This window comes from Terrapene carolina, unplaced genomic scaffold (genome assembly GCF_002925995.2).
Source record: "Terrapene carolina triunguis isolate 2854851 unplaced genomic scaffold, T_m_triunguis-2.0 Scaffold247, whole genome shotgun sequence".
Taxonomy (NCBI): Eukaryota; Metazoa; Chordata; order Testudines; family Emydidae; genus Terrapene; species Terrapene triunguis.
This window is the reverse complement of record NW_020664598.1, coordinates 3,826,724-3,836,167: the sequence shown is the minus strand read 5'-3', so window position 1 is coordinate 3,836,167 and position 9,444 is coordinate 3,826,724. Positions and strand designations below refer to the sequence as shown.

At 54.7% G+C, this 9,444-nt stretch overlaps 1 protein-coding gene across 1 annotated transcript in view; it reads left to right on the top strand.

The window, feature by feature from the left end:
• Positions 1–9,444, top strand: part of SH3BP1 (SH3 domain binding protein 1) — a 30,175-nt gene that overhangs the window by 17,091 nt on the left and 3,640 nt on the right. Inside the window, exons 14-18 of the mRNA XM_029912799.1 lie at positions 942–1,058; positions 2,803–2,900; positions 4,485–4,614; positions 5,515–5,615; positions 6,739–7,164. Coding sequence (XP_029768659.1) covers positions 942–1,058; positions 2,803–2,900; positions 4,485–4,614; positions 5,515–5,615; positions 6,739–7,164 — 872 coding nt within the window. The remainder of the gene's footprint in view (positions 1–941; positions 1,059–2,802; positions 2,901–4,484; positions 4,615–5,514; positions 5,616–6,738; positions 7,165–9,444) is intronic.

The window sequence follows — 9,444 nt, the reverse complement described above, 5'->3', positions numbered from 1 at the left end:
GGGGTGGGGGAATCCTAAGCTGAAGTTTGGTGTGTTATAGTGCACAATGCCAGCCCCTCAGACAATGGGCGCAGCCTTTGCCGTGCCCCCTGCCAACTCCGGGAGTGGAACCCTGCTCTCTTGCACGCAGTGGCGTAGCCAGGATCCAAGAGCAGGGGAAGCAAACATAAAAAAGGCGCCCCCCCTTGGCCCCCCCGCTTGCCGCGCTGCGCCCCCCCCCGCTCTGTCTCCTCTGGCCGTGCCCACCGCCCCGGCCCATTGGCTGCGGGCCGCCCTGCTGCGCCCCCCCTCGCTCCCCCGGCCGCGGCTGTGGGGCCCGGACTGCCCTGCTGCGCCCCCCCTCACTCCCCTGGCCACAGCTGCGGGGCCCGGGCCGCCCTGCTGCGTCCTCCCTCGCTCCCCCGGCCGCGGCTGCGGGGCCCAGGCCGCCCTGCTGCGCCCCCCCTCCCTCCTCCGGCCGCGGTTGCTGGCCACGCTGTGCGGGCCGCCATGCTGCGCCCCCCCCCCCTCGCTCTGCCTCCTCCGGCCGCCCCCGCCGCCCCCTCATTGACTGCCGGCCACGCTGCGGGCCGACCTGCTGCGACCCCCCTCGCTCCTCCAGTCGTGCCGCCCCCTCCCCATGGCTCCTCCAGCCGTGCTGCCCCCCCCTTGCCTGCAGGAGGTCAGCGCCGGCCGGCACGCCGCTTTTTAAAAACATGCTGAGGGGAAGCGGCTGCTTCCCCTGCACCCCACTAGCTACGCTACTGCTTGCACGGCACTCACACTGAGACCAGGGCCTGGTCTCCACGCTTTTGGCAGCCCCACTTGTTCTGAGGGAGAGAGAGAGAGAGACCCAGTTGGGAATCCCAGTCTCCCCGTGTGGCGATGCAGAGCACTGATTCCTACGGCCAGGAGGGGCGGCATTCCCCTGATATTTACTAACCCCCTGCCTTTTGCAACAGGTATTTGATCCGGTTTTTAGCTAAGCTGGCTGAACATCAGGAAGTGAATAAAATGACCCCTAGCAACATCGCCATCGTCCTGGGCCCCAACCTGCTGTGGTCACAGCAGAGCACAGGGTAATGCATGGGACTCCCCAGGGGGTGATCCAGGGCAGAACCTCTCCACTGTTGTGAGATGCTACCGGTGTGGTGCTTCTGCTTTCTCCTGTTGATATCACTCGGCTGCATGCGTGTGTTCCCTCTGTGTGCTGCCCCAGCTCTGCGCAGATAGCTGACACAGCAAACCCGACGAGAACCCCCAATAACCACAGAGTCTAGTAAGATGCAAAATCACGTTGAGTAGGTTTATTGCGACCTCGGACACAATTGCAGTTCCCTATAGGTTTCTGAGCCTAACTCAGGGCATACTACGAGAAAGTGCCTTTTGGCAAGGACCCGGCTCAGTGGCGGGACTTTCCACTGCCCCCGTGGCCGGACAAAGACACCACCCCAGGGATACATTTTTATACACGGGTACAAACAAGTTACACATCACTCCTGACGTATTGAGGTGCAACCCCTTCACGTAGTAAGGTATAAACTCCCTACATAGTAAGGTGCCGCCTCGCACCTTGTACATGTTGGTTCGATCAAAACAACTCTATCCATCATTTTACCCTTTTGCCCCTGTCATTGGGATGGGTCGGCCTGTTCCATGTTATCTGTGAAATGTTCCGGTATAGTGTGTCTTGGTACCATGTTTATACTTTAACTATGCTAGGTGAATATACATTTATGCAACATCAGCCCTTTCCTTGCCAGCTTCTGTGAGCAGGGCCTGCCTCTTGCTCACAGCTTAACTTTGCTTTATGTTAGCAAAGTCTTGACGATTACTTTAGTTCAGGCCTCAGGCCTCATACTGAGCCTTTATCAGGGCCTTCACTTACTACATCCACCACCACCTCTGAATGTTTCCTCTACCAGCCTCCCCACAAAACAAGTGCTGTGGCCGGGAAGCAGCACCAGCCCTGGCTGGGATTTATTAACCATCAAGGGCAGTTTGAGAACTTTTAAAGAAAGGGATTTTTTTTAATACCAATGGTCCACAGAGCTCAGTACTGACTGGCAGCACCTGCTGCTATTCCCATCCTACACTCCACTAATGTACCACACTCCTGATCTCGCCCACACCCCGCTGTTCCAGTCCTAGGCCCCTGTCCCAGCTCTGCAAATGCACCGCAATCCTCACTGGATGCACTTCTTTCTGTTCCAGTCCTGCCCCCACCAGCCAGCTGTACTAATGTACCTCACTCCTGGTCTTTCATTGTCCTGCCCCCATCCCACACCTCAGCCTCTTCACCTGTCCTGACCTGCAAACACCCCCCGCTGATCAGCCCTCTCTCCCTCAGCTCTACCGATTCAACTCCCTGCTGACCTGCACCCCTCTGCCAAGCCTCGTCCCCCAGCACATAGCTCTGTCAATCCACAGGGGGTTTGTGCAAGGGGGACAAATGTCTATTGGGGAGTGGCTGAGACCCAGCACGCTCGTGGCACATGTGACCTACGACAGGGCTTGAATCTTGGTTTTTCAAGGTGAAAGAGGCAGTGTGCTCATTGCACACAGCGCCACGTAGCCCCCACCTCAGAGCTGCATCCCTCAGCTGTGCTTTCTGCTGCGAACCCCTGGTGCTAATAGCACCCCATGAGTTTTTGACTAGCAATAAAATGGGATCATCCTGCTGCCTTCCATGATTCCCCTCCAAACAGGCCCCATGTTCAGCAGACAGACAGTCGCAAGTGCTGTTGCCAGAGGAGAAGCAACAGCTCATTAACTGTCCATTTCTAGCTCCATCCTAACGGCTCCTCTCTCTCTGTCCCTCAGAGACCCGTTGCAGCTAGACATGGCCTCCGTGTCCTCCATCCAGGTGGTGGGCATCGTGGAGGCCCTGATACAGAATGCCGACGCTCTCTTCCCTGGAGGTAAGGCAATGCTGGTCTAGATCCTGGCTTCTCTTAGGGCAAGTCCAGTGGGGCCAGTGCTGTGATGCCAGTGTCGAACAGGTGGGAGAGAGTGCTGTTCAGAATCAGGCCCGGTGTGCTCAGAGTCCGAGATGAGAAGGGTACAAAGCCAAAGGAGTGAGCCACGCTGACATGAAGGGGTGTCCTGTCCAGGGCAGTTCCCTTCTCCTCCCCTGCCCTCGCTGGTAGGCTGGCGGCTGCAGTGCCGAACATGAAGAATGGTTTAAAGCCGGGCAAGTGGGAGATCTCCGAGGCAGTACAGCTGGGCTCCCCACCCAGCCCTCTCTTCAGGCTCACTGGGAAATTTGGGGTCCTGGTTTCAGAATTGGACAGGTGAGAACCAGGAGAAACCCTTGGTAGCCTCATATAGTGACAAAAGGCTGCCCAGGGGCTCCAAGCTGAGCTAACATAGTGACATTGGTAGTGACCTGTCTTCTGGAGGGTGGCGTCCTTCTCTCACCCACTCCGCACTCAAGGCACCAGCCCCCAGGACCTGCTGTGCATGCTCTTGGGGGGCTTGGGTGCTCTTGGGGAATGATGTTGTGCAGGGTCTGGAGAGTCTATACTGAAGGGCACTGTCTGTCTCCAGGCTGCGGGAGGATAAGGGGGTAGCTGTTCTCTGGAAGCTCAGTGTATGGTGATGGGGGCACTGCCTGCTCCCAGACTTGAGGCCAATACACTCGATACTCCTGGGGGATTCTGCGCCAAAAAATTAAAAATTCTGCGCACAATATTTTAAAATTCTGCATATCTTATTTGTCAAAATAACACAATGTAATCACACGTTTCAATTATTTCCGTAATTTGTTTCAAAACACCTGTCAGCCACCCCGCCTTCCCCATCCCCATGTGGCCCTGCACCCCTCTACCAGCTGTCCCCATCTGTCCCAGCACCCCCAATCCCATTCCAGCTCAATGCTGTCACCCTACTAGCTCCTGTGCCCCAGTCCCCTTCTGTCCCCACACTAGCCCTTCTGAACCCCCAATCTATGTGACCCTCCCAGCAGCCCCATGTGCCCCTCACTGTCCGTCCTCCTGTGCCTTCCCCCCCATATCCTGTGCTTCCTCACCTGGCCCCACAGGCAGGGCACTGTGAGGAAGGCAGCCACTGCCCACTCCCTCTCCATAGCTGGCTGCTCCAGCTCTGAGCCAGCTGCCCTCTCTTCTGGTGTCACAGCAGCCACTGGTGGGCAAAAGGTGTAATTGCAGTGCCTCCCTGGCAAAATGTATTTTCTGCGGGGGACATGAATTCTGCATGTGCGCAGTGTCGCAGAATTCTCCCATGAGTAATTCGAGAAGAAGAGAGTGAGGGGTCCCTGTGGGTAGGTGAGTGGGTTCTGCAGGATGGTCTGTGTTGGCTGCGCTCTCCCAGGACACAATCCAAAGCCCATTGGAGTCAATAGGATTCTCCCAGTAACCTTTGGATCAGGCCCCTAGCACTCTGCATGGGATGGCTTTGCTTTGGGTCTGGGGAGTGTCTGTGCAGACACCAAGGAGGGTGCTTCTGTGCTGCATTAATTCACTTTATTTCTTTATTTTTTAAAGAGATAGACTTCAATGTTTCCGGCATGTTCACTCCCCCCCCGGAGATCAAACCCAGTGAAGCCCCTTCAGTGGAAGAGCCCTCGTCTCAGCCCCTTCCTGCCAGCGCTCCCTCTCTAACACCTGGAGAAGCGTAAGTGTCTGGCAGTGAGTGAGGCTGTGCTGTTCTGTCTGTCCCCTGCCCGCTGCAGAGAGACGGGGTCCCCACATCATAGCCAGTGGCATCTTCTGTAGGCGACTCTAGATACTAACTGAATCTTCCTCCCTTACTTGGAGGTTTGGCACGCACAGCCCCCCACCAGAAGAGAGAATGCTTCACAGTGCCCCGATATGTGCTTCCTCTTGAGGCAGGGCAAGAGGAAAGATGGTCCAGCGTTAGTGTTCTAGCCTGGGATTCAGGAAACGTGGGTTCAATTCTTGGTTGTGCCATAGACTCCCTGTATGACCATGGGCACCTCACTTAATCTGCCTGCAAAATGGGGATAATGGTAGCGCCCTATCTCATAGGGGTGCAGTGAGGCTCAGTACATTGATGATTACAAAGGCACTTAAATGCTATGGTAAAGGAGGTCATATAAGTAGGTCCTACGATAGTGATGTTCAGTATCTTCTCCTTTTCTCTCTGTCCCCCTCCCTCAGTGTCCTGGATAAGCTGCACTGCTGACCTATGTTAGTTGTATAGCTGCCTCTGCATCCCACACCATTGTCTCCTAGCTATATCCTACCTGGGTGTCTGAGAGGGGAACCCCTTGCCACCCGTGTCACAAGAGGAGAGCTCCATCTGCTTCCCCAGTGACGTGTGTCTTTAGCACGGTCACCCTGCACCAGTAACTGCTCACCCCATCCCACCTCCCGCTCTGTACGACTCATCCAACCCCAGGCAGCTAACAGCATGATCAGATGCTAGGTGTGTCACCCCATGTGCCGGCCGCATTCACATGATGTCTCTCTGGCAGACACATGTATTTGAGGCCCATAGTTCAGGTTTCCGGCAGATGTGATTACAGAGACCTGACTTGCCCTTTCCCCACAGCAGGAGAGACCCCGAGACGTCCTCTGGACCAGTCTCCCCAAAGGCGACCAGAACTTCTCCTGTGGCTGTGGGCCCCTCGGCTGATGACACCACACGCAAAAGTAAGTCTGGCAGGCTGACACACCTCAGTGCGTACGGTCTGTCTCGCTTCCGGTGCATGGCCCAGGCACCGACATGCTGCCAATGGAGCTGCAGCTCAGTCTGCTGAGGGGTATGCCTCAGCTGGGCGAGGCCCACACTGGGGTACGTTGGTATCAGGGTCCTGCCTGAGTGGCACCACCAGTGCTGGCCCCCATCTCGCCCTGTTCCAAGGTTGGCTTCCCCGCACCAGCCCTGCTTGTTCTGGGAGTGAAAGGGATGCTGGCAGGTGATCAGGGCCGGCTCCAGGCACCAGCGAAGGAAGCAGGTGCCTGGGGCGGCCAATAGAAAGGGGCGGCACTCCGTCCGTTATTGGGGCAGCATGTCCTGGTCTTCGGCAGCAATTCAACAGCAGCTCAATCGGGTTTTTCTTTTTTTTCTTTTTTTCACCGCTTGTGGGTGCAAAAAAGCTGGAGCCGGCCCTGCAGGTGATAATGTCGGGGACTGTCTCTAAGCAAGGCTATGACGCAGAGATGTGGGGAAAGGGGCACTGGCCCGGGGACTTGAGCTGGTCCTGGCTGGGCATATTGGGATATAACACTCAATATGGAACTGGGAGCATTTATCGAGCTGGGGCAGGTGAGCTCTGGCTGTTGGGCTTCTCTCCTGCCATAGGACTAGCCTCTGTCATTCCACAGACGTCCCTAATGCAGTTTGACTTGTGGCCCAACTGGTGCAAACAGAACACCATTGTGGGGCATTAATGACTATAAGCCTCTCAATTTACCCATCCTGCCCCTTCTGTGGAGGCAGCAAGCTCCTCCCCTGGCTGTGGAGAAGGTCTTGGCATTCTGCACTGGTGCCTCTGGCCAAAGCTGCTACGGGCAGTCCCCTAATTATTTGTGGGGTCCCTGTCAGGGATTAGGACCCCATTGGGCTGGGCATTGTACGAATACATCATGGAGAGCTGGATCCTGCCTTGTTCAGTTCAGACTGGCTGGAAGGGGAGGAACTGTGCCATGGGACTTGGGCATGGGAGTACAGGATGGGAGAGCCAGGAGTCAGGCTGCAGGCCTGCCATGTAGGGACCGTATGGATGGAAAACAAGCTGGTAAAAGGAGTTTTGTTTCCCTGTTTGCTTTGCAGTGAAGCGAGCTGCCCCAGTCCGACCCGTGGTGCCCCCACCACAGGTGCAGCCTCGAACCCAAACTCCCACACCTCAAAACCCACCTGTGCCTGAGAGCACTGCCATCCCCAAAGTCTTCCCTCGCCGAACGGTGAGTGGGTCTATGCGAGCTCCCGCTGTCCCACCTCCGCTTCCACCCCAGCCTGCCAGACGCCAGAGTCGAGGTGCTCCGCTGTCCCCAAAACCCCCACTGACCCCCAAGTTGCCTCCAGACACCATGAGGGATGAGGGCTCTGCAGCGGGCCAACCTCCTGCACATAGCGACAGTACAGAAACCACTGCAGACTGCACCCCAGAGATAGAAGAGCCGGAGGAGCCATCATATACAGGAGGGCCAGGCTCTTCAGCCATACCCCAGCCAACGGTCCAGTCCCCAGAAAATGACTGAGACTCACTGGAAGCTTTGAAGGCATCAGTTCTGCCTGCCTGCCAAGGATCCAGGGAGGAGGAGGGAAGTGGGACTGGTGCTCCTCCAGAGTCCAGCACACCACATCCGTCAAAAATCTATCTAGCACCTCAGGTGGGACCTTGTGAAGATGGACCAGGATGATCCATGAGACTATGTTTCCTGGGAAGGTAGTTCACACATCTCCAGCCTTGAAAGTGTTCCCTTCTCCTCCATGTGCTTCCCTTATCTCTCTTCCCAACACTCCCTGCATGTGCGCCTCTGTGCTTTCCAATCTCTCCCTTGAAATAGGGAATCCCACTCTTCCCACTGCTTCCCTCGTCTCCTTATTGGCACCTCATTGCCTATGCCTTCCCAAAAGTACCAGTGAACTTGCTCTTTCCTCTCCAACTACCAGAAACTTTCCATAGGAAGACACAAACTCCAGCTCGTGGAGTTCTAGGATCCTGCCACAATCTAAGGAGATAAGCATCTAATGATCCTCTATCTAGCATTCCCCTTCTAGCCTTCCCAAATGATTCTGCTTCATTCAACTAATCTCAGGTTTCATAAATCCCCTCTCGCACTTTCAAAGGACCCTGCAGACTCTAGAGAGCAAGGAGTTCACGGCTCTTCCTTCTTTTTAAAGACTGGATTTCAGTTACAAGAATCTTGTCTGTATCCAGAATGGTTTGGAGCCATTCAAAGCATAGCCAGAGAAATGGAGTGTATGCACTGAATTGCAACTGATTCACACAGCAGAGGCCATGACTGAGATGAGTTTCCAATGAATGAGGTTTGGATACACAGGGTTGTTCTGACGTTTTCTACGTATGCAATGCAATAATTCTCTACCTTTGGGACCAACTTTGCCTTCAAATGAGTTCTGATAAACTCCTCCCACTAAGAATCTCTGACATTGACATAGTGAGGTTTGGGGTAGGACTATTTTTTTAACATGTTGCTGATAAGTTATTTAAAGACGTGGGGCCAAATTTATAGTTGGTGTAAGCAAGCACGACTTAACTAACTTCAGTGGGTTGATCAAGTCTGCATTCATCAAGTCTGAATTTGATCCTGGGATTGTACGTGAGAAAACCCAGTAAAATAAATGCAGCTTTCTGTCTGTTGTGTTTTGCGGTATCTCACAGTTTCCTTTGGTAATGTACTTTTACAAATATATATGTACATATATTTTAAAGAAAAAGTCTCAACTTTGTCACACTTAATTCTTGCAGGACTGATCCCTTCCTTCCCTTTGCTTCTCCACCTCTCTTCTCGGAGAATACTAGGAGGTAGGAGACCATCCCAGCACTGAGTTAACAATGGGTTCCCCCATCCCCACCTGCGGTTTTCCCCTAGCGTCTGGGAATACAACAGCATTTAGTTCTCTACAGTGCATGAAAATCACATAAGCTCTAGGTTTTCTCTCCTCCTAGGCAAGCCAGAAATTATTACAACTCTTGGGATAGGTGGGGTGGTGGTGGAAAATCCTGTTTAAAGTGCAGGATACAGGACTGACCCATAAGAATTGGGATGGGCAGTGCACCCTAAATATGGTCCTGGAAGGTACCAGCTGGGCAGCTTGGGTAATATTACAGTCACCATGGGTTAGAACTGTTAGATGACTAATGGGGGCAGGTCCCAGCCTCCTGTGATCTCCCATTCCCCACTCCTAACGTTTCTTCCTGCCTTTATGTATATGGGCCACTGGCCATCACCTCTGAGAGGGCCTATGGTTCTAGGGGGTGGAAAATCACAGTATGTGTGGGTGCTTGGTCCATGGAGGGAGGGGAACAAAAAGGTGAGAGGTGACTGCTTAGTGGGTCCATAAGGGTGGTTAACTGCATCCCTTCTGCGGGGCTACCCGGACTCCCTGGTTTGAGCTCTCTGGCAACACTCAGCCCCCAAAGAGCACTTGTTTCCTTCCGGCTGCTTTTGCTGTGTGCCTGGCCAAGGGAACTGGCCAATTTAGTCTATGGATTTTGCCACTTGTGGTCGCCCCATCGTGGCCAAGCAGGAGCATATCTGTCCACCTCCACATCTAGCTACTTCCAGGGCCTTCCTTGCAGTAGCTCTGAGCACCCTGCGGCCCATTGGGGTCTGTAATGAGCTGGGGTGGGACGGAGGTCACAGCTGCTAGCATGTAGGACACCCACCCCCTTGCTCTGCTGACTTGGCTATTCCGGGTGCAAGCCTGCGGGGGCAGGGGCTGCCCCCATGCTGTTTGTACAGCGCCTGGCACAGGGGTCCCTTCTCCCGGCCGCCCTGCTGCTTTAGG